This window comes from Centruroides vittatus, unplaced genomic scaffold (genome assembly GCF_030686945.1).
Source record: "Centruroides vittatus isolate TY-2023 unplaced genomic scaffold, ASM3068694v2 contig_391, whole genome shotgun sequence".
Taxonomy (NCBI): domain Eukaryota; kingdom Metazoa; phylum Arthropoda; class Arachnida; order Scorpiones; family Buthidae; genus Centruroides; species Centruroides vittatus.
Window position 1 is genome coordinate 3,834,996 of NW_027122207.1, and position 25,213 is coordinate 3,860,208.

General features: G+C 33.5%; 1 protein-coding gene across 1 annotated transcript in view; it reads right to left on the reverse strand.

The window, feature by feature from the left end:
- LOC136975928 (reelin-like) overlaps nucleotides 1-25,213 on the reverse strand; it is a 203,913-nt gene that overhangs the window by 95,463 nt on the left and 83,237 nt on the right. The window contains exons 20-23 of the mRNA XM_067271094.1: nucleotides 23,307-23,466; nucleotides 19,092-19,256; nucleotides 9,439-9,653; nucleotides 7,623-7,789 (exon numbers count right to left, since the gene is read on the reverse strand). Of these exons, the coding sequence (XP_067127195.1) occupies nucleotides 7,623-7,789; nucleotides 9,439-9,653; nucleotides 19,092-19,256; nucleotides 23,307-23,466 (707 nt within the window). The remainder of the gene's footprint in view (nucleotides 1-7,622; nucleotides 7,790-9,438; nucleotides 9,654-19,091; nucleotides 19,257-23,306; nucleotides 23,467-25,213) is intronic.

Below are 25,213 nucleotides of genomic sequence, written 5' to 3' on the forward strand. Positions count from 1 at the left end.
CTAAAATATAAATTTTCATATTTTAACGTACTTTGAATTAATTAAAATTAATATTTTATTATAACCGCATTATGTATCTTATTAGAAATTTTATACTATATGTGAAAAAAACGATAAGATTGCTATTGTATATTCGAATGTCAGTGGCAGAATGGAAGTGCTTCCGAGACAGCTTTCAAGGCGAGGATAACTGAATGGTGTAAAGCAGCCACAGGGCATTGGCGCATGCGCTTTACAGAGCACCAACCTCAGCCGGTTTAGCTGGTGGAAACTACACACGTGTAACGCTTCCAACGATTCTATCCCTTAGCCACTGGGTAGGGAGCTATCTGACTAAGTGAATTGTTTAAGATTTAAAAAATAAAGAGTATTCAATGTTATTTTTATGTACATTTTTGTACATTTGTACATTATGTACGTTTTATTGCAAAGTTATATTTAATTACAGTATAATTAAAAGAAAATTATAATTATATTGACAGATTTTCAGACAAAATCTTTAAAATTTTTATCACTCTTAGATGTTTTTCATAATATTGAAATTATGAACAATTTTTCCGAGCGTGTTTTAATTCTTTAAATTAAGTAAATTTTATGGGAAATTTTTTGATTTATCTAAATTACGTAGCGAATCGCAGTATTATATTCGTGTCCGGACTATATTGACAAGTAACTCTTAAACATAAAACATATTATAATTAATGTTGATCCGAACAAAGACGTACTAAAATAATTATATGATTTAATATCATTAATATTTACGGTACCATTTACCGGTGGGTCTGCTGAGCGCAGTTTTTCGACCACGAAGCAAATTCATACATTGGCCAGGAACACTCGGTCGGAGGAAAAATTGTCATCGCTGGCGTTGCTTTTGATAGAAAGAGAGCTTTCAAATACGTTGATGGAGTCGACGACCAGCGACTTTTATGATAAAGTAATTAACAACTTTGCGGAAAAAATCACCGAATAGAGTTAGTTTATAAAAAACTAAAAAAAGTTTTTCTATCATTGTTTGTATCGTATTAATTTGTATTATGTATGTATTATTTGTATTTTAGAACTAAAATACATAAATTGTTTATTTTTTATCATTTCCAGTATTTGTTTAAAACTTTTATGGAAATGTCATGTACCGGACAGGTCTGACCGGTCACAAAAGACGCGAAAAAACGGTTAATTTAGAGAAAAATTTATTAGTTTAAAAAAACATAGGTAAAAGTCGCTTGTAGTTGGACACCCATTGTTTATATCAAACTGCCAGGCAGAAACCATAAATCGCGGAAGGTATCGTTCTATGATTGGTGGAAGATCAAATTTATCTTCGATTTTGACTTTTCTCACTCTCCAGATAAGAGTCTCGTTACATTTAGTAACCAGGGACCCACCACTAGGGAAGCGTGATTGAGGGAGAACGACCAATCAAAATGAATAAAAGAAAAAACGGAGATTGATATAATTTCCGACAATCGAGGACACCTGGCACTTAGTTAATGTTCCGAATAACCAAAACGCCGTGTGTCAACGCGCAAAAAAAAAAAAAAAAAAAAAAAACAATTTCTCGTCTATTGTGCCAACCTGTAACCCGTGCCACTTCGGACTTAGACCGTGTCCCCGACTCCAACAGACAAAGTCTCCCTGTGCCTTACGGACTCATCAACGCCACTGTCCCGGACCCACCTTCGATTGACCATCAAAGAACCACATCGACGCTCGGGATGTCCGAACGGCCGATTGTCCTAAAGCAAACTATTTTGTACATAGTGTATGTTTATTTTATGTTAAAATAAACGGTTTTTGTCAGATACTTGTCGTCTTTGTCTCTACAGCCACCACCTATGTACGAATGGACCCTAGACCATTACTGACACGCAATTAATTGATTGCCCCTGGAAGTCGGCTTCTTACAGAAACACAGCTTCCCTATCATCAAATGTCACGGCACGCCGCTGAATGAGACTACCTCAAATTACAAAAACTTGAAAAGCTGGAGTTATCAATAGTTTTTTAGCAATGAACTACTCCGTTTGTCTCTTGTAAAAGAAGCATTGATTTCATCTTCAAAATTTGATGGCATGAACTTTAAGTTCAAATGTCTTCAAGTCTGACATTGAGCCATCAGTATTTCTCAGAATCTTATTACCCATTAAACATTTGCTTTCATCTTTACTTTTTCTTGAAAAGTACTGCCATACATTTGACTTTTTATGAGACATAGTAAGGAGGTTGTTTCTACTTTACACTAACTGACACAAAAATTGAAATAATAAAAGTGAAACAGGTCCATGTCACGAATTAAAAATAACTCACTGTACCCATCAGTACTGTTTATATACACTTAAGAATATTCTAGAATTTCTTAAGTGTATATAAACAGTACTGTACAGTAAGTGTATATTAAGAACATAAATAAACATTTACGCAGACAACAGAATAAACTCTGTTGTCTGCGTAAAACTTCTTAATGCATTTTTTCCTATATCTAGCCTATATACATATATATAAAATACTTGGCTTAAAAGAACCATGACACTTTTTCATTACAGAAAAAAAAAATAGAAATGGCAGCACTGGGAATCAATGAATCATTACAAAATTTTTGAACAAGTGAGCAAAGCAACGAGGAGATGAATAGTGAAGAAAAGAGTGAAACAAAGAAGTTAGCCCAAGGAGAAAGCAATGCAAACAGGGTGGAGGGATTGGGCTGAGGGGGGAGCAAAGTAAGCAGGGTGGAGAGAGTTGGACCGTCCATCCTACTAGAGGTAGAGCAGTGAGAGTGAAGTAAGGAGGAGTAAAGTGAGGAAGTTGGCCCCTCATAGGGGTTGAATCATCATGCAATTTTTGTTATGAATAATCCATATTGGCCAAGCCCATAGGGTGAGTAAATAAAGCAAAATGGAAATGGAATAATCTTCAAAGTCAAAATGATCAATTTGAAAAAAAAGATTGTTATTTTTTGTTCTGGAATTTGAAGATTGTTTTATGTTCAATTTTTATGGAGAAAATCTTGAAGGAAAGTATTTTTTATGCAATTCAAATAAAAACGATCTTTATTTATTTTTTTTAATTTTCCAATTAATTTGAGCATAGTGCATTTCAACACAGACCTAAAGATCTTACAGAATCTTCACTTAGAATTAGATAGATGGAGGAGTACTATACATATTGAAATTTTTTTATGAATAGTCCATAAACTGAAAACAAATAAGTAAAATGAATGGAAAGCTGGGTTGTTACAGTGGCCAAGATGCAAAACCCCTAATTTTATATAACTTTCTATTATTTTTCTATTCTGTAACATTGTTAAATAGGTTAATAATAATGTTAATTAGGTTAAAAATATATATAAATAAAAAATATTATTATAATATTTATATATTTACATACTTAATATTTATTAATAATAATAGTAGAAAATGGCAAAAAGAAAATGAACCTTTAATAGTTACTCAGCAAAACTTAGAAAATCAGTATCAGTTGATTTTTGAAAATTGATGAGTAATACTGTTACCAAAACACTGGTTTTGGTAACAGTATTACTCATCAATTTTCAAAACTGATATTTACCAGTATTTAAATGCTATGCGCTGAGTAAACATCACTTCAAGAAGATATAATATTGGTTGATGTACTTGGTCTTAAAATTCTTTTAGTTTCTTCTTGTACTTTTCACTTACTGCTTGTAAGGTATGGAATCGCCAAGACACGCGATTCCCACCAGTTTGTATAACGAACTTTCATAACGGAAAAGTCGTTAGGATCGGCCGGTAGAAACGACCGTTAGGAACTTCCGTGGGAAGAACCGTTAAAGTTCAAATCGTCGACCATCGGACGATTGGCCGGCGGGAAGTGACCGTTGGCGGCCGTTGCGGGAACATTCAAATTTGATTGGAGCAGGGTTCGAACGCCGTTGACTATTTAAGCTCGGATCGAGCTCGTATCGAGAGTTCGGATCGGCTGGCATCGTATCGGAGGTGATCGGATCGGATCGGATCAAGGGAGATCGTCGTTATCGAGGTGCTAACTAACTCTCTCGTTTGAAGTTACGTGTTTGTGTACGAACTTGTTCCTGACTCGGAGGTTTTGTTAATTACAAGTCTGTTTGTTCGTAAGGAGTTCTTTCGACGGATTTGTACGGGAATAGTCGGTTGTTGTTGGAATTAGTGTTGTGCATATTTAATTGTAACTCTAAAGTGGATTATTTTGTACATTACTGTAAATATAAAATTTGTGTTTTCGTCAAACCGACTGAGTGGTTATTTTGAACATTACTGGCGCAGTCTCGACAGGATATTTTGGATACATTGGATTACGTTGGACTATCCTGGATTATACTCCAAAGAATCGGAAGAACTGAGCTACGACAGAGAAGCAGACGTACAGAGCATCACCAGCAATTAGACCCAGGTAAATTTTTTGTTTCTCGCTAGCACACAGAGATGCCCAGACGCGCGAAATCGCGGCAGCTAGAGGCTAGGGACTGGGAGGACAACGAGCAGGGAACGGCGCGTAGGACAAGCAGGTCGAGTCGTGAACTCGAAGCAAGTAGGTTACGGTCTGAGATCGCGAAATTCAAGGCCAAAGCAGAGGCGGAAGTGACAAAAGAGCAGAGATCGAATCCGAGGTGAGGAGAGCAGAGATAGAGTTAGAATGACTTAAGTTACGGCTGGGGATCACCGGGAAATTAGACGATACGAAGCGGCAGGAACAGCAAACACGATCCGAAGGACTTAAAGTCAAGGGGAACCGCGACTTCGGGGATAGAATTAGCTTGTCGGGAAACAAGCCGCAGGGGGAATTGGATAGGCCAAGGGAAACTGACCGGCAGAAAAGAGGGTGTCCTGATAGGCGGGTAGACGACGAGGCCGAACGCATGCGACCCAAGGCAGCGGACCGCGTGGTGGTGGAGGTGAGAGCATCCAAACTCTCTTGCCCACCGGGGAGCGGGGAAGCAAAGGATCGGGTCAAGGCAATGCGGGGAGAAGGGAGGCCCACGTACGTAGCCGGATCGAGGACGGGAACCGCTGGGGTCAGGGTGGCCAAAGTCCCCATGCTAAGAGTAGAAAGTAGGCGCAGCTCACAGGTAGACCGGGACATTAGGGAGCCTAGTGGAGTCGCGGCAAGACGAGAGGAGGCAGTTCATAATATCCAACCCGAAGTCGGGAGGTCGCTGAAGGAAGCTGAGACAGTAAGCGGCAGAAATGGTCCCCCAGTTAAGGACGTTTCGGGAACGGAAGCGTCGGGGCCAAGGGAGTCATGGGTCCCTAAAGCGGTGACGGGAACGAAGGAGGAAAGCCAACTCGTTGGAGCCTTCGGTCACCAGGTAGAGGCAGGCCTAGCGTCAGTACCGCTTGGATTGTGGGAGGAAGGACGCGAAGAAACGCCGGGATCGGCACGGGTGACGTGTGCGATCACCAATAGGTTAGGGAAAGCGACAGACGCACTCTTAACGGAAAGGGACTTCCGAGCGCTGGTAGAAGCGAGAGAGAAAGCGGATTCCGAGGCAAGAAAAAGGGAATTAGCTGAGGAGCAGAGTATATTAAGTGCGGTAGCGGGGATGTTCGTGGAAGCGAGCGAGGGGGTTAAACGAGAGCCGCCCGACGACAAAAACCGGGGGATGGTCATAGGACCGCTTGACCAGACACAAGGGCGGCAGCGCACGGCCCAGTGTGAGCGGAGGGCGCAGTCTGAGCAAAATAAAGCAGGGGACGCGACTCCTATTGCGAGGAGATATTCCGGTAGCGAATCGGATAGCCGAAGCGAACGACCCGCCGCGAACAGGAAACTGGAGGGCGAGGACGCTGATGAAGGGAGGCCGGGAGTCAGAGCAGTAAAGAATGGGGTAGCTGGGACGCCTCAGGGTCAAAATTGTGGCGTCGGGGAAATAATCGACTTGGGAGATATCGGCCGGGAACCCGCGACTCAGTTGGCGCAACACGCCGATGACCAAAGACGAGCGATCGGGGAAACTAGCGAACCGCTGCTAGGGTTACCGAATACGACACGGGATGAGCCTCTGGATGCTACGAAGGAGTGTCATTCCGTGGACGACTTGGCCGGATTGATTGGGCAACAGGCGAACGTGATCTTGGCGACCGTCACTCGGGTTCAAAGAAAACACAGCGGTGAAGAGACCCGGAGGTCTCGGGCCACGGCGGGCGCGGCCAGTGGCCAATCGGAACTACCCACACACGTGCTAAGTCCGGAGGGAGGCATATCGCCGGTCCGGAAAACGACGGACAACGGTCACAACCGAGCTCGCGGTAAGAAACCCAAATTCCGTGAGAAGGGCCGAGCGACATCTGGTGACCAACAAAACCGGATGACGCGCCGAAGGCGACGGGGACGACCTCCTCGTAGGGGGACCCGCGCGGATAGGTCTCGGGGATCCAAGGGGTCCTACACTATCGCGAGGCATCTCTGTGCGCGGGTTATAGCGAGTTTGCCCGGTTGTACCGGAGGTAAGGGTCAGTCCGCACCAACGGACATGTGTAAAATTGCTGAGTGTTGTTGGATCAAACAGGCTTGGGCTAAGCTCAGTTTGATCCTTGGCCGCGGAGGTGTAAGGTATGGAATCGCCAAGACGCGCGATTCCCACCTGTTTGTTATAACGAACTTTCATAACGGAAAAGTCGTTAGGATCGGCCGGTAGAAACGACCGTTAGGAACTTCCGTGGGAAGAACCGTTAAGTTTCAAATCGTCGACCATCGGACGATTGGCCGGCGGGAAGTGACCGTTGGCGGCCGTTGCGGGAACATTCAAATTTGATTGGAGCAGGGTTCGAACGCCGTCGACTATTTAAGCTCGGATCGAGCTCGTATCGGAGTTCGGATCGGCTGGCATCGTATCGGAGGTGATCGGATCGGATCGGATCAAGGGAGATCGTCGTTATCGAGGTGCTAACTAACTCTCTCGTTGGAAGTTACGTGTTTGTGTACGAACTTGTTCCTGACTCGGAGGTTTTGTTAATTACAAGTCTGTTTGTTCGTAAGGAGTTCTTTCGACGAATTTGTACGGGAATAGTCGGTTGTTGTTGGAATTAGTGTTGTGCATATTTAATTGTAACTCTAAAGTGGATTATTTTGTACATTACTGTAAATATAAAATTTGTGTTTTCGTCAAACCGACTGAGTGGTTATTTTGAACATTACTCTGCTTGGTTTTTTATTTGTGAAATTTAGAGTAAATGCCTCACAAGAACAACTATCTGAGCTGGACCTATCTCTGGATTAGAAACTGGATATTATAAATCTTGATTTTGATAAAGCTTCCTTCCAGATAGCTTGTTTTATCACAATGTATATTTCTACCAGGCTTTTCCTACTTTAATACAAATTTTGATGCATATTTTCTGTTCTGCTAAATCTTCCCCGACAGACTGCAAAAAAGTTGTGTAATTGATCGAATGAAAATTCTGTGATTACTAGCACTTGAATGCATGAAACTAATAAAATCATACGTAAATTACAAAGAATCATATCTTTGATTTTTCTCATTTTACTTGCTTGTTCCTAAAAATTTTTAAACACACCTTGTATATATATTTCTAAGGAATAAATTTATGACTTTTTTTATATATTTTTCTTAAATTAAAAAAAAAAAAAAAAAAAAAATACAATACCTTCATAGCCACTGTCACAAACACAACCAGTTGATGTACAATCTCCATGACCTAAACAATGATGTGGACATGGAGAGCCAATATAAACATTTTTCAATGCAAATTTTGGTGCTGGTGGCCAATTGAGAAATTCAGATGCATCTTGAATCCAGCGAATAAGAACCTGACTGCATAAAGTTAAATATGTTTAAATTTTAAATATATATATGGCATATAACAATTTACTTCTATGGTACACCAATATCTTATAATAATAAAGAAATTTTTACTGTCTGTTGGCATTAAATGAGTTTTTAATATATAATTAAGAATAATAAGCACAAGCACTTTCAACAAATTCAAAATTGTCTTCTTCATAGCCTGAAGAAAACAATTTTGAATTGGCCAACAAAAATGAAAAGTTTAGCATAAAAATGAAAAGATAATATGGATTAAAATCAATGTGATTAGAAGATCTGTCAAAATTTTTTTAAAAGATGGATCATGGAACAATCATAATTTTTTCTATTGATTATTAAGATTGCATTGCACAGTTTCAGCTTGTATAGTCATTTTTATGGTTCCACGCTAAGTTAAAAAGCAATTATGGTACCTGTAAATCTTAAATGAAAAGTTTTATTAAAATTAGATTTTTTAACTAATTACTTTTAAAAACAAATGGCTTAATAAGAAAGAACAGAGCATTTTATTTCAATAATACAAATTTAAAATAAATTTGAACTGAAGTAAGATATGATACAAATACAGTAAGACTCCGCTTAATGCGGGGGATGCGTTCCTAGACAACAAAACACTAAGCGAAACAGCATTAAATGGAATCATTTTAACATAAAGTAAATAGGAATAGGAGAACACGCAACCAAAAAATAAGCAATTTTACTATAATTTTAAGTTATTTTTATATAAATTTTTGCATAATAATATATGTTAAATAACACAAACATATGCGCAGAGAAATGTAAAGTTAATTTTTTTTGTGACGAAGGTCCTGGCTCTTCTGAAATTCTTGTTTTTTGCGATAAAGTCATGTAGTTTCATTGGTCGCTTTCTTTTTCTTTCCTTAAGCAAATGTCGGTAGCAGAAAATCGCATCCAAAATGCCTTGTTTTGCTTTGGCATCCTATCAAAATCTGGATCATTTGCTACAATTTTATCAACGATTTCTGTTATCATTACCAAACTTTTACTAAGGAAAACTGTACAGAAATTTTTTGGGTTGTCTTCAGAATCTCTATTTTCCAGTTCTACACAAATTCCTTGTTCTGCCAGTTTTTGAAGTCATTGTTGGTAAGGCTCTTACAGAAATCTGCAGCAACTCCCCAATATCCTGCTCATCTACATCTCCTGTATTGAGTAAGTTGACAATTTTGTCAACCTAATGATACAGCGATAGGCTCTTCTCAATGAGAATTCTTGGATACCTCTAGCCATAACTTCTTCCACACTCTGTTCATGCATTTATCAGTTAATTCTTGCAAAGCAAAGTTGATATTTCCTATGTCATTTATAATGTTATATTTTTTCCAAAATTGCACAAAACAAACATAGATTTAAGGAAAGTACAGCACTATGACAAATTGCCACCTTTTGCTGATTAGTTCATGTTCAGGAACAATTGTATTATAAATGAATCAATGAAATACCGCATTAATTTGAATCAACATAAACTTTGAACATTTTTTAGGTGTCAAGCAGACTGCATTATATTGAATCAGCGTTAAGCAGGGTCTTACTGTAATATTTAATTTAATTTTGTATAGCTGATATAAAATCAAAATTTATAGTTAATATTATTATTCAATAATTAAAATTTATACCTTTGTGCAAAATCTCGTTTAACAGGTATTAAAACCCGAGTCCAATTACTATATAATCCTGAATAATAAATACTAGCTTCATGAGCATCTTCTGTGCATCCTGAATCAGGATAACAATGATGAACTGCTAATTGCCAAGTTGCACCTGCATCTAATGAATACTCAAATGCAACAGCACTGTTCCAACTGAATTTCTCTGTACAGCCTACACTAATCTAAAAAATATAATTAATTCAATTATATAGTATAAATTATTGAAAACAAATATATTAACTTAATAAATTTTCAAAAATAAATATAATATATCAGAAAGATATTTTTACAATTTCAAGCAACTTTATTTTCAATACAAACAATTTAATAATTTCTAATTGAGTTCAAAAGCTATATGTTCTGATTCCAAACAAAATTTTTACATTAAATTATCTTTGAATTTAGTATATAACAAATCTATTATTTTATATAATTTCATTAAAAACACAATTACTCTTAACACCAATCTTCAATATTTAAAAGTTACATTAGATTAAAAATTTGAGATTGGCTCTGTCACAACATCAAGGAATTTCTGCAAATTAAAATTTAATAACTTGTATAAAGTGTCAAGAATTAATTGAAATTAGCTATTAAAAGAAAAGAGCATTATATCATATCAGATGAGCCAATGAACTGTGAAAACATAAATAAGTCAGTAATCAGACTCTTAATTATGTCAAGATAATAAATGTATTCAAAGAAACAGACAAGAGAAAACATCCTTGAAAAGATGAGTCAATCCCCACATGATCGCCATAACCTTTTAATGACAGTTTGAGAATCTATCAAAATGAAAGATTAATTAAATGCCCATCAAAGAGGGTTTGTAGAAGATATCTGAAAAAAAGATGATTGAGAAACGAATCAAATGAAGAAATAAGATGAGAGAGTCATCTCTGAGTTTTCACAGATGAAACAGTCATGTTCAAGCTTCCAGAAGAGAAAGAAAATTGTCTCTATCTTTGTTGATTCATAGGAATCTACCTAGAGAGTTTAAACTCAAACAATCAATTAAGATGAATTCTGGCCTCACTGATTAAACAGTCTTCTCATTATCTATTAAATCATTTCTCAACATGAGCAAAGAAGGATATTTTGCATAATTTAAGTCATTGAAGGTAAATGAATAAAAATTGCTTCCATTTCAAGAACTCAACAATATTCTAATTCTGAAAAAATCAACGTATATTATTGTAATATTGTCATAATATCAAGCTAAAATTTTTAACCATCATTTAATTTACAAATCATTTGACTTCCAGTCCAGACCAGAAGTTTGTATGTAGTTAATCAGGCCTCCAGCCCCTAAGTTTTCTGTATCTGATCTCAGTTTTCATCTATCTAACTCTGTTCTCAAGATTAACAAAAAAACTGATGGGCAAATGGACAGATGACAGTGGAAATTTATAGGTCTGAAATCTAAAAATTGCAGTTCAAGGGATATATCAACACATCCAAAATCTTTTGAGACTACTCCGAACAACTCAAGATTTTTATGCTTGAGTCACCTTGATCCAACTACTTCTGGGGCCATATTCTGATCACCATCTCTAATCCCTGATCTCTCACAAGCCAGTCACTGATTGGCTAATCCAAATAATTAGCCAATCAGTGACTGGCCTGTGAGAGATGAGAGACCAGAGATGGTGACCAGAATACAGCCCCTGGATCTCTCTTTCCTTTCTCTCTCTCTCTCTCTCTATCTCTGAGAACAAAATATGTAGCTGTCACATTTACTTTGCACTAAACTTGGTTGAAAATTACTTGATTGAAACCAGCAAGAAAATTATACACAAAGTGCAAATGTTTTCATCCATATTAAATGGGCATCATCAGGCAACAAACTGCTGAGAAGACACAGGAGATTGCCAAATACATGTGTAGGGGAAGGGGTGTGCGACATAAGAGAGGAGGGGGGTTTATATTTTGTAGAAAGACTTCCAGGCAGTGGGGAAGGAGTCAACATCGTGGTAGTTTATGGCTGCATTATAGCAGGTAATCTTGTAAATTTCCACTTGTTATAGATGTTTAAGCACAGGTTGTTTAGATTCATAATGTATAAGGTGTGTCTCATGTGCTTAAAAATCTAGAACAAGTGGAAATTTACAAGGCCACCCTCCATAACACAGCCATAAACTATCGCAATGTTGACTACTTCCCCTGCTGGAAGTCTTTCTACAAAATATAAACCCGCCTCCTCTCTTCTGATGTCATATACCCCCTTTCCCTATACAGGTATTTGGCAATCTCTTGTGTCTTCTTAGGAGTTTTTGTTGTCTGATGATGCCCATTTAACATGAACAAAAACAACTGCACTTTTGTGTATAATTTTCTTGCTGGTTTGTTAGGTTTTTGCAATGTTTATTTGTGACAGTGTTAATTATTAAATAATTGAAAGTAATTTAATTAAATTTAGAAAAAATGTAAAGAAACAAAATTCTTGATTAAGTTAATACTTAATTGTCCTTTTTCAATTATTATTTATGATTATTAGTGTATAATTTAATGGTATATCATAAAATGGGCTTGTGTATCTTCTGAGGATGGGTTTGGCTCCCAGAAATACTTGAGAGAAACTGTTATTAAAGTAAACTGTAATAAAGCAGGTTATTATTATTATTTTATTCTTTAAAGAACTCTGTGTTCTTTTGCATTAAACATCTATCATAAAAATTAAATTGTTAAATTTATTTTTTACAAAAACCAATTAACACCAATGGAATAATAAAATATATATTTTAGTCCAGTAATATTTAATCAATCAGAATAGATATATATTTTTATATTAAAAAAATTATCAAGATTCTTGTACTTTTTGTTCAAGTTTTCAATGATGTTTTCAATCATAATGATCCAAAGACCATAATTTATGTAACCAGTGGCGATATTCGAAATATTTAACAAAGGGTTCGCTAGCAGAAAATTTTTCCCTAACAATCACCGACAAACAAAATGGAAGTTTTGGCTAGAAATAAATACCATACCTTTTCTTGCAATATATCTGATAATCAGTGGCATATTTGAAACGTAAGAGGCCCTGGGCAAAGACCAGGTAACAATAGTATATTAGTGCTGTTGAACTTTTTTTTTTTAGGCAGAGAAATTTTTCACCCCGAATGGCACTGCTGATAATAGACAGATGTCATCAACTCTTGAAATACAATATCCTTTCTATTTCGCTGTCCATAGCCTGACATGTGTTCCACAGCCATCTTGTATTATCTCGCGCGCGTGAGATTGTGGGATCTCTCTTATGACTGGATCTAGTTTCAAAAACTCTCTTGAATCAATCGCGATTAAACCTCATTTCCTTCGAGATTGAAACGATCGAGAGAGATCACACCAAGGCATAGTCCCTGACCTTGTTCACAATCTAGATTGAAATGCTCGGTGCAAACGGGGTATAAGACTCTAGTTTAGTAGTGTTACAGAGTATAATACGTATATTTTAATATATTTTAAAAAAGAAACAAAACCACTGAGAAATGTTCTGTGTTTAACAAGGTTCGGAAAACTGAAAATTTTACCAACGGATTCGGCCGAACCTGTGCGAACCCACTGAATATCACCACTGTATGTAACAGAAAGAAATTCAGGCAACAAAAGTTAAATATTTTATAAAATAATACATATTTAGTTTATACAAAAAAAGAATCAGATTAATCATTCTGTAATAAATTTTAGTAAATAAATATCTTCATAATTGTACAGCAGAGCATCATTTATCTGAATCAATTGGGGGCTGGGGTTGTTCGGATAACTTATTTTTCAGATAACTGATTATGTACGAAAAAATATATTAACCTCTCCCACGTTGAAAGTTTTCTCTGTTGCGTGTTGCTTTGCATTGAATTTTTGTCGATTTTAAATCTAACGAAAATTTTTATGATAATAATCGTGGCTATTGTATCATTAAAAATTATTTCTTTATTTTGTACAAACAAAATAAATATAAAAACAAAACATATAAACAAAATATAAAAACAAAAAAATTATATTTTAGAAGTTAATCTAGTATCAAAAACGTTCGATTCAACACGACACAGTCCGACTGGAAAGGTTTCGGTTGATTGGCTTTCAGATAAACGACGCTCTACTGTATACTCTTAAGAAGTCAGATTAAAAAAAAAAAAAAAAAAACAAATATTTTAACTTGTTTGGTTCTTCATCAAAACATCTTAAAATTAAAATAAAATATTACAACAATTCAATTTACAGAATATAAAAATATACATCACCAGTTAACATGAAAATATGAAAGATGTTTGTAAAATAGAATTAAAAACTAAAACAAAATGACTTTTTATTCAAAGTTCAGTTTAGTTCTTTTTGAAATTTAAAAATCTGTTTGATTGCATAGAACAAATCTTTTGTCTTTATCTGCAACTAGTAGATTTAACTGATTGGATGCAAGGAATGACTTTACTGTCTGCGCCATCTTCATTATCACTTTTCTGGTCTTTGAACGTTGCTGCGATGTAATGGTGGTTAATGTAGATAGCTCCAAGTTGGGTTGTAATTCTGGACAGCTGGTGTTCTTTATGGCTGCTATGGTGGGAAGTATGAGATTTGTTCTATGCAAAAATCCAAACTTCTTATCAAGAGCTAATGAATTCCTTGAACAATCCAAGTCTATTATACTAAAACAGAACCCTACATCTATAATATTAAGAAAAATATATAAAATCATAGCACTTCCTGGAATTGTAGCTTCCTTAGTCGACCCTCCCAATCCACCAACGAATGTTGCTTGTCCTAGATTATTTTTTGAGGTTAAAATGCATAAACCTGCCTGGTCTTTAAGGCCTTTAGTCAAAAAATGATCCCATCCCACATACTACTTAGAAACTCCACTAGCAAAACAAATTACTGCTTTAATTCCACCTTCTGAATTTGTGACCACATCCTCTATGGATGCAAAAGTGATTGTCTTACATAAATTAGAAAACCTCCCCACCAACTTGTACCAATTGTACAAAATTGATGTGATCTCCTTATATCTGTCTGTACCACACTTCGAGGCAGTCATGCTTGCAAATACCCTGCTGCTTAACTCTTAACTCTGCTATTACCCAACATCACATGTTTTACATTTGCATGAAGCTCTCTTTCTCATTACTGAAAATAATTACTTTCAATTCAATGAAAAAATATATAAACAGACACAGGGAGTACCTATGGGTTCCCCATTATCACCTATTTTGGCAGAGCTTATTATGAGGAACATAGAACATCATATTTTCAATGCCTTCTGACCATCCAATATCCAATTATGTATCTACATTACGTTGATGATGTGCTATTCGTGTGGGAAGGTTCTATTGAAGACTTAGAGCAATTTATTCAATTGTTGGCCACTGTTTATCCTTCAATCAAGTTCACTGTAGAGAAAGAACAAAATGCCAGAATCTCATCCCTAGATCTAGAAATTCATACATCTCCTGATCTTTTATTTTCTGTCCATCATAGAAACAACAAAGCACCACAAATTATCCCTGCTACAGCTTTCCAACTGTTAAACTTTGTGAACTCTGCTATATCTTCCCTTATACGGAGGGCATTTCTTTTCCCTTTCACCCAAGCACTAACAGATGAATAATTGCTAATCATTAAAAGAGCAATGCAAAAAGCTGGATGTTCTCTCTCTAAATTTCATTATCTTCAAAATTGAGTCAAAAATAAGCTATTTCTGCAGTCATTTCTTAGTAACAATGAAAATCTAAAAATAGCATATCCTGCAATACAGTATTTAGGCCCTATCTCTCTAAAAATAGTACATCTTTTTAGAAAAATTAGTTTTTGTATATTCTGAAACCATGTCCTCTTCTTTGTATGATTTGTTATCACTACTAGGTGCTTGATGATAGAATTGCCAAGTGTCAGTATAAGCACCTAGTAGTGGTAACAAATCATACCAAGATTAGTTTTGTTTTACTGATAACCCCACAACCAACCCTAAGAAGACTACAGTGGGTGATTGGATAACGAACACTTTCGCGGAAGATTTTTATGATCGGACAACGAACACCTCACAGAACAAACATAAGAAGAAGTGGCATAAAATAATGAATACCAATTGATCTTTCCTCGTCTTTGGGCAAAAATTCGAAACTTTTCGGAGCGTGGGAGACATCAACTTCAACGTTCAACCCAGTATATACTGATCGGATAATATTCCTTCAAACTTTGAAACTCTCCCTTGTAATTCCAGCCTTTTGTTTTTCTGACAGAAACAATTCTTTTATAGTATTCACGAGACTATTGGATGAGCACTCGTTAAGTTTTGTGTTGGTTTTTATTTTTGAAAGGTGAGAGTATAATAGTGAAGGTAGATGGTGGGCAGAAGATGTCTGATGTTGCTGGGCAGTATGGCTTGAACAGGTCTACAGCAGGCCACGGTTCAATATTATCTAAGAAAGATACAGTATAATCAAGAAGGCTCAAGCAGCTAAAGGAGTAACAAAAATCACATCTGAGGAATAAAGAACATAGAAGAGCTCATAATGGAACCTGAAACTGATCTGATGATAGAAGAACGCCAAGAACTCTTGAATGAAGAACACCAAGAATCTCTGCGAGATATGTTTTCTTATGAAAAAGAGAATTAATGTTGAAATCTGTTATTAAACAGTTTTTTGAAGAAGTGGGAGGATGTCAGAACGATGGTCTTAGAATGGTATCCAAATCAGGTTGAGGTTAATAGGCTTAGGGATCACTACAATAACAATGCTATTAATTACTAATAAAATAAATGACACTTCCATGTTGCGGCATTACTAACAGCGATTTAATAAACTTCAGATATACTGAGAATACCTTTATTTGATTTTCGCCTGAAAATTGAATAAAGGTATTTGATTTTTGCCTGAGGATGACAGTTGTAAACTGTTAAAAGTACTTGCGATTATATCTGAAGCTTATTAAATCTCTGTTAGTAATGCCGCAACACAAAAGTGTCATTTATTTAATTTCTAAACACTGGCGTAAAGTGTACTATATGTTCATTATGCTATTAATTACTTCTGAAAAATCTTGAAAAAGCGAGAAAAGCAATCAACATTAGACAGATTCTTTAACCCCCACAAACAGAAAAAACATGACTAATAAAAATGCAAGACTGTGTATATATGTATTTTTATTATTACATATAAATACAGTCAAACCTGTTTTTATGCGGGGGATAGGGACCGCATTAAAAAAAACGCATAAAAAAAATCGCACGAAACTTCACGAGTGACTATGAAAAATACTTTTCGCAACACAATTAAAAAAATATTTTTTTTTATGCGGTCAATAGGAACCGCATAAAAGAAGTCTCACATAGAAAATAACTCAAAACCGTACGAAATAGAATTTATTGACAACAGATGTCAGCACTTGACTGCATCGTCTGGTCTATCGTCTGTTTTACATATTTTTGTCCAAGTGGTGTTTTGTTGACTTTAAAAGTAAATTATTTCATTTTTCGCATATTCATGCAATAATATTACTATAATAAGTGCATTTATGCTATAATAAGTTTATTTAGCTATAATAAGTCAACGTGAGACATGACGAATCGCACGAGACTAGTCGCCAACTATACCGCACAAATAAAAAATCGCACAAAAAAAAACCGCACAAATTAAAAATTTGCATTAAAAAAATCGCAAAAATAAAAATCGCACATAAAAAGAGCGCATAAAAACAGGTTTGACTGTATATATACGTACTATTACATACATATATGTAGTAAGAAAGTATATATGTTTTATTTTTTGGGGTTTCCAGAACAAATTAACCAAATTCCCATAAAAACCTATGATAAATCGATAATCGGTTAACAAACAATTTGGATAGTGAACAAAGTCTTAAATATATTCCCACCTTTAACATGTCCAGCATAATGTTAATTGTGAAAAATTGTAAATGCGTTCCTAATGACGTCACCACAAGGTGGGAATATATTTAATTCTGATTCGTAATTCCAGTAAGCATTCATTATTATATATTATGAACAAAGTCTTGGAATGAATTATGTTCATTAACTGATTACCCACTGTAGTATGCAACAGAAATATACTGTATTTCAATTTAATGAAAAATCTGAGGTCTATCAAATTCCACTAAAACATGCTCTGTCAGGGGAAGAAACTAGCTACAAAGGGACCATGGCCAGAATGTTAAATTCTTGCATCTTAGAACATCAGGAAGACATCAGAAACAGTAGACCATCAATGGAATTAGCAAAAAAGTGCTTGACCAAAATAATAAGCCACTCTGGTCCCAAACAAAATTACTCAAATGGTGCAATAATTGGAAAAAATTATTTACCTCTACATAACAGCTCTAAAACCCTGCAACACCCCAACCCTTGAAATCCCACAATTATGGGTAACATTATTTAAACAATTCAGTCTACTGCTTTAATTCCTTTTTTGCATAAACAGGTTTGCTTTTGCTATTGCACACTATGTAATCTTGGGAAAATTACACTACTTGTTGTTACCATTTATATTTTTAGAACTTTGTTTTAATTCAAATTCATTTTATATTCCATCCACATGCTATATTTAATTTCAAATATTGTTTAAAAACTTAAAATTTGATAGCTGATGTATTCGATATTTGTCCAATGACAATAACTTTATGCTACTGAAAGTACTAGCAAACATTCTCATATGCTAAACATTGATATTGATAACGCCACAAGTGTAGTTAGTTATTATATATTCAAAAGTTGATGTGAAGTGTAATTTATTTTATTTTTAATTTATAAAGTTCTTCTAATTGAGAAAGAGAGAGAGAGATATGCAATCCAGAATACCAAATGACTTGTCATATTATTGGGCAATAATAAAACTAATTTAAGAATTAGATATAAAGTAATTTGACTAGAGGCAGATGATTCAATTGCCATCTTGTGATAATTTTAACCATTTAAAATGTTATGGAAGAAAAGAATTGACCCAAAGCAGAACTTGAACCTGCAACTCCTGCTTACTATACAGATTTTTGAACAGAACTTCACTTCCAGAATTATTAATTTAGATGTAATTGTACTGGTCACTCATTGGTAAAAGCAGAGCCATAAGCAATAAAGTTATCCACAGTCAGCAATGTGACTAGTATAGTTATATCTTAATTAATAATTCTGGTAGTGATGATTGGATGGCGGTCTGAATAGTGTAACTGGCAATATATCTGAATGGTAGGAAGGAGTTGAGGATTCAAGTCCTGCTCTGGGTCAATTCTTTTCTTCCACAACATTTTAAATTGAAAATTAAAATTAACTTATTTATAATTATTAAAATTATCACAAGATGGCAGCCTGACTGACTATCTCTAGTCAAAATACTTTATATCTAGTTATTAAATTGGTCTTATTATAGCCCAACAATACAGTAGATCATTTGGCATTAATTAAATATTTGGTCTGTGGATTTGTTGTTTATATTTTTAATTTAATTTATGAAAAGTAACTTATTTAATTTAAGTTAATATATTTTAATATATATACAGGTTATAGTTAAAAATTTCACTAAGACTAAAATTATAATTTTTCTAAAACAATCAATAGAATTCAAAACATAATAAATAATATCTATATGTAAATAATGATGACAAATGTATTTTACCTGAAACATTATAACTTGACCTTCATATAAATCTAATGGTCTGCTAACTGCAAATTTGGTTCTTTCATCACCACTAAATAAAAGTGTTTTATTTGTTGATCCACACCAAAGTTGACTTGAAGTTTGTGTCATAGCTGACCACATTGACTCATCAGTTAATACATCCTTTAAATATATTATTATTTCAATTTACATATATGTATATTTTTTAAAATATTTAATAAAAATTTATAAAATTTCAATTTTCTTTAACACACAACAGAACAGAACAGAATAAATGCATGTTTTATATGTATTATGGCTCTAAAACCACCACTTAATATTAGACTTATTATACTGAGACAAGGAGATATGTATATCAAAAGGAAAATAAATGCATTTTTTCTTTTCTATATATGTACACTATAATCTCCAAATAGCGGACACCATCGGAACCAAGAAGTTTCTTTGCTATTTAGAGGCACATGCCAGCAGCCATACTGTATTTTAACCTAGTCATTATAAAGTGAAGAATACAATGGATTACGAATACATCAAATTTACGTTAGGAATTTGAATATATCAAAAAGTATACATAGCATATATAATTAAAATATATATACAATATATTATTTATTTTTTCAGCTGTAAAAATCTCATTTTAATTCAATCTCATTCAAATATCGAGTTACAAAGACAATTAGCCATCCACTTCAAGGGGTGGGAAATATATTCAGAATAGTTACATTTATAGCATCACTTATGATGTAAGTGACTAATAAAAATCAATACAGGGATTTGTCTGCTTTGTAGTTATTAAGTAGGTGTAACTTTTAGAACATTTTTGCTTTTTTGAGTAACTGATTTATTAAAAATTACACTTTAGCCACCACAAAGCTGTTAAAATAGTTATGACAACAGCATTTGTTTGGTGAAAGTTCAAAGATCATGCTACAAAGCAATTTGCTGACCACTTTAAAGTATGGGAAGATATTCAGTATTATCACATTTATGACATCAAGTTTTCTTTTCATTACTACTGTACTATGATTCTTGTGAAATGAATAACTTCAGAAAAGTTTGTAGTTTTTTGTATCATAAGCTTAATTCCAACATAAGACACACATTTAATGTATGGCGATAAATGATGATTGACAACTTAATCAGATTAAACTTCTCTAGCAGATAAAGAATACTGTTTGACTTTTTATAACCTGCTCTCCTCCTCTATTCCTATTTCAAGTCAGTCTTTATTTGATGCCTACAGTCAAAATCCGTCATCTGAAAGGGTATTTTAACTTATTCTTTGTTTTCATTTTAAAATATTTTGTACATAATTAATTATTTTGAAATATTGAAGGCAAGACATTGCATTTTCATAAGGTTTGTTATGGATGACAGCATCTGTTATTCAGAAGTAAATATAATAGATGTTCTATTTGAAGGATCTGGGGATTGCAAAAATGTCCATTTAGTTGAGGTGTCCAATATTTGGCAGTGTCTGTTAATGGAGGTTTCACTCTCTTTTATTGTGAAATACATTTCAGAACAAGTCCTTGTCAGCAATTACAAAGAATAAATTACAAAAGGAGGTGGACATCTGTAAGTGATAATTTTTCATTACAAATTACAATATAAACCTTTTTTTACAACTTAAGAAATATAAGAAACCAAACTTACATTCATTGTAAAAATTCATACATATAAAGATGGCTATAGATTCTTTATCACACATTTAAAAAAACCATATACTGTATATTTCCAAAGATAAGATGATAGTTGAATCATAAAAAAAGGCCCCCAAAATCCAGGGTTATCTTATAGGACAGATACAAAAAAAAATTAGATTGAATTATGTAACAATAAAAACAATACTAGAACAAAATAAATATTAAAAGCTATGTTTATTGAATTACTCAGAAAAAAATGGACCAACTGTAATTACCATATTTACTCAAATGTAAGAGGATGAGGTATGACTTTAAAGATCAAAATAAAGAAAATTAGATTTATTAATACAATTCTAATTTTATTTCGTTTAATCACAAGTAAAATATCAAATGAACATAAATGCACACATTGTCCTGCAAAAATTACTAGCATTTTAAACTTTAAGGAAAAATCTTGTAAAATCAACAACATAATTTGTTTACGTAAAGCTGGACAAACTTTTTTTTTGCCAATTCTTAACAGTTGAATCCATTCTCTGTTGATTACACTTATGAGTTTCTCCAAATTCTGATTTCTGAATAATCATCTGTTTTCATGTGGGAATGGATTAAAACTTATATTGGGCTTCTGTGTGATTTTGGAATTTCAATCAGGAATTCAATTCAAAAGCTTTGCTTTTCCTATTGCTATTCATCTTTACTCCTGACAATATACAAGAATGATTCAAACAACCCAGATAAAATACTTATGTTTTTAAATACAAGAGGGTAAGCATCCAGGAAAAAATGCAAATACACAGTTCACAAAAATTATTTGCAAAAATGCAAAAAATCTTTCACTTGCGCATATAGAATGACCTAGGAATTTGAAGCTGTGATAAATGAATAAAAACCTCATCTTATACGAGAGTACATATGGTATTTACTGGTAGAGAGTAGGGTATGTCCACAAAATAGAATAGCCTATACGTTTTTGTGAATAGTCAAGGTCATTACCCGAATGCCCAAATCAGTGCAAATGTTTGCAACAATCACAAGGCAGTGCTGCCATATAAAAGAAAATAAAATTTTGTTCATTCAAAAAATTACGAATAGGACATAATTCCATATACAGTACATGCTATACAGTATTATTATCCAGATGATGATTGCTGATCTAAATTAATTCATAGGCTGTTGATAATTTGGGGGTCATCTTATAGGATATATGCTAAAACTATAAAACTTTAACGAAAATTTATACCTCATCTTATCTGAGGAAATATGATATATAACATATAATATATGTATATATATAATATATGTTATATAATATATGTATATATTATATAATATATAATATATACAGTTCTATACTGGACAGAAATTGTCAGATATTTAAAAGAATTGATAATGTAAATTTTTGACAGTTTTTGTCCAGCGAGCTATATTTAAGCATTTGTGGCATCAAGGTGCCTATAACATTGTACATGTTGGCACAAAACAGGATAATGTATATTTGTCCTACCTTGTTGAGCTGTTCAGCATTGACCCTGACCACGTGTTTGTGTGACTTTGTTCCAACTGGTAAGATTGTAAGATTGGAATAAGACAACAGTCCAGACAATAATTTAACTTTTATTTTAACTGACCATGCGATATCTACAGAGTAACTGGAGATGTTGGACAGAGACGATGTTGCTGTAGATGATCACCTCACAAAAGAAAAGTGCAAAAAGTGACTCTCCTCATCTCTGTCCAAAAATATACAAGTCAGAGGTCACACTGGGGTGCCCTCTGCACTACACATTTATTGATATATGGCCTTATAGATATAATATTGAACAATCATGTTTATTTGTTCTATTCTATTCTGACGCATTAAAACATTTAATATTTGAGCATTAGCCTGATGAAGCTTATTAAAAATGATCAAAAACAATAGTTTTTTTATTAAAGTTCATTTCTGTTGCATTATAAGGTTGTATATGAATGTTTGTGTCAGAAGCAGATTATCAAATTATCTAGTTTGTTCTTTACTATTTTTTAAATAACTAAATTGTTTTTTCATGTCTTTTTATTTTACAGTTATGCATTTATGCGTATTTATATAATCTGTATAATAAGATTTAATTTTAAAAATACAATGTCATTGTTTTCAATGTGTTTTTCTTTATATTTCTAACACTTTACTCAATTATTTCATTAATATTTTATTGCTTGATTGAAAATTAATAATGTACTGTACATAATATTAACAAAATCCATTGTTATAATATTATACTTTTAGTGTTTATTTTTAGTCTTATTTTTAGTAGTTAAAACTTATTTTAAGAACAATTTCTTTATCTCTATAAATTATCTTGTTTTTCATTAATCAAAATATTTATAATATATTAGTGGTTGTGGCAATCTATTTAACATGCAACTCATTAGATAGTTTAATCACTGTAGGAGTCTAATCACAAGTTTTTATTTATTAAATACATTCCATTTTCTTAAACTCTATATGTTGAATCTTAATAAAAACAGACTGAATATCAATTATTGTATTGCAATATCAAACCATATAAATATAATTACTTACACTTTTTCCAGATTTTTGAATAGCTTGATTTTCATTTGTGTCAAGATACAAGTCATCTAATGCCCATTGATCTTTTCCTTCACCTGAGTGCTGAGGTTGCCACCAACGTAATCTAGTGCTTTTTGTTCTTGCAGTAAATGGAAGTGAAATATGCTCCATTCTAAGTAAAAATAAATTCAAACAAAATATTACAAAGAATATTTGAAATAACATATTCAAACATATACAAAAGAATATTTAAAATAAATTTTTAAATATACTTCCTTTAAAAATACACTGTATTTATAAAAATATCCTTTTAAATCACTTCTTTAAAAAATATTTAGATATTTAGAATAAATTTTTAAATATTTAAATATTTTTTTTAAAAAGTCATTTTTATATTGATATGAGTTATTCATTTTTCTTTATATTTTGCTTATTACAAATAGGATGTAAAAAGTTAAATTTGAATTTAAAGATTGGAAAAAGAGAGTAGAAGTAGTATTAATAAATTGAAATTAAAATTTAGTTACTATCCCAGTCAAAAACTATTATTCATATTTTTGTATAGCTAGCTTGTGTGCTATCTGTTAAGAAAGTCAATTTAAAATGTGTGAATTATGCAATGGAACAAATTATTTGCTGATTCTGCAATTTGCAATTCATTATGAACACTTAAACACTTTCTCTTTGTTAAAAAATTCACTAAGTCTTTAAAAAAATTGAAAAATATGCATCTGATAAGATTTTTCCTAAAACTATTTAAGATACTATAATCCACACTTTTAATCTTCTCTTGCTCATGTTCTAAGCATCAATCCATGCTTTAATTAATGTTATTAGATATTCTTTAATTAATGTTTTATACTGAAAAAAATGAACATAATTTCAAATTTCTTAAATAATGAAAAAAATTTTATAGAACTCAAATTAAGTAACAGTTTCTTTACTGCTTTCAGTCAATCAAGCCCATTTTTAATTCAGTAAAGCTATTATTTACTGAAATACATAAGATTGAACTTGTATCTTAAAGCTAATAAGTTTCCAATAGTTCCATTTTTTCCGTTTCTCCTAGTTCAGTTATTTTATAATTGTATATCTGTAATGAATTGAATCTAATGGAAGTGAAACAGAAAAAACACAATAAAACACTACATGGAACATTTAATACAATATTTTCTAAACTACACACAAGTAACACCATGTTTTTAATGTCACTTTGAAAATTCAGTATTTACACTTGTAGAAGTTACATAAAGATTTTATTTCAGTTCTAGAAGTGGTTAAAGTTTACCTAGGGAACCCCAATGGCCACGCTTCCAGTAATCTCGACAGCAGGTGATATTAGAAATTCGGTGTAGGTGGCGCAATTTTTAAATAACGCTATCGTATGCAAATTTTTTGTTTTTCATGACGGCTCAACTGCTGAGAGTGGTTTTTTTCCACCAGTTAAACATTTTTGAAGAAAAAATGCTACTTTCTGCTATTTTTAATAGTAAATGGGTAAGTTTTTATTCCATCTACTTTTCGTGATGCAACGTGCCGGAATCGAGCCGAAATGGAAAGAACCGGAGTCCGTTCCAGCTGCTCCACAAAGCAACGAGTGTAAGAAGGGAAAACAAAGTAAGGCACATTCGTGTGGCGAAACTAAAAAACGTGTAAAAATATCAAGTAAAAAGAGAAACATCAGCGATAGGGATCGCAAATCAAGGAAAAGCAAGAAGAAACAGAAAGGAAATGTATGACAGAGCGTCAAACACGTGAGTAATAGTTTATTTTGCAAGTTCAGCTAGCTATGAAATATAAAACAATCTTAAAACATTTATTTTTTACTAATGTAATTATTATTTTTTCAAAAAATTATACATACTAACTAATTTGCATAATTTTTTGAACGTAGTACGCGTGCGTAGTACAGCAAACAA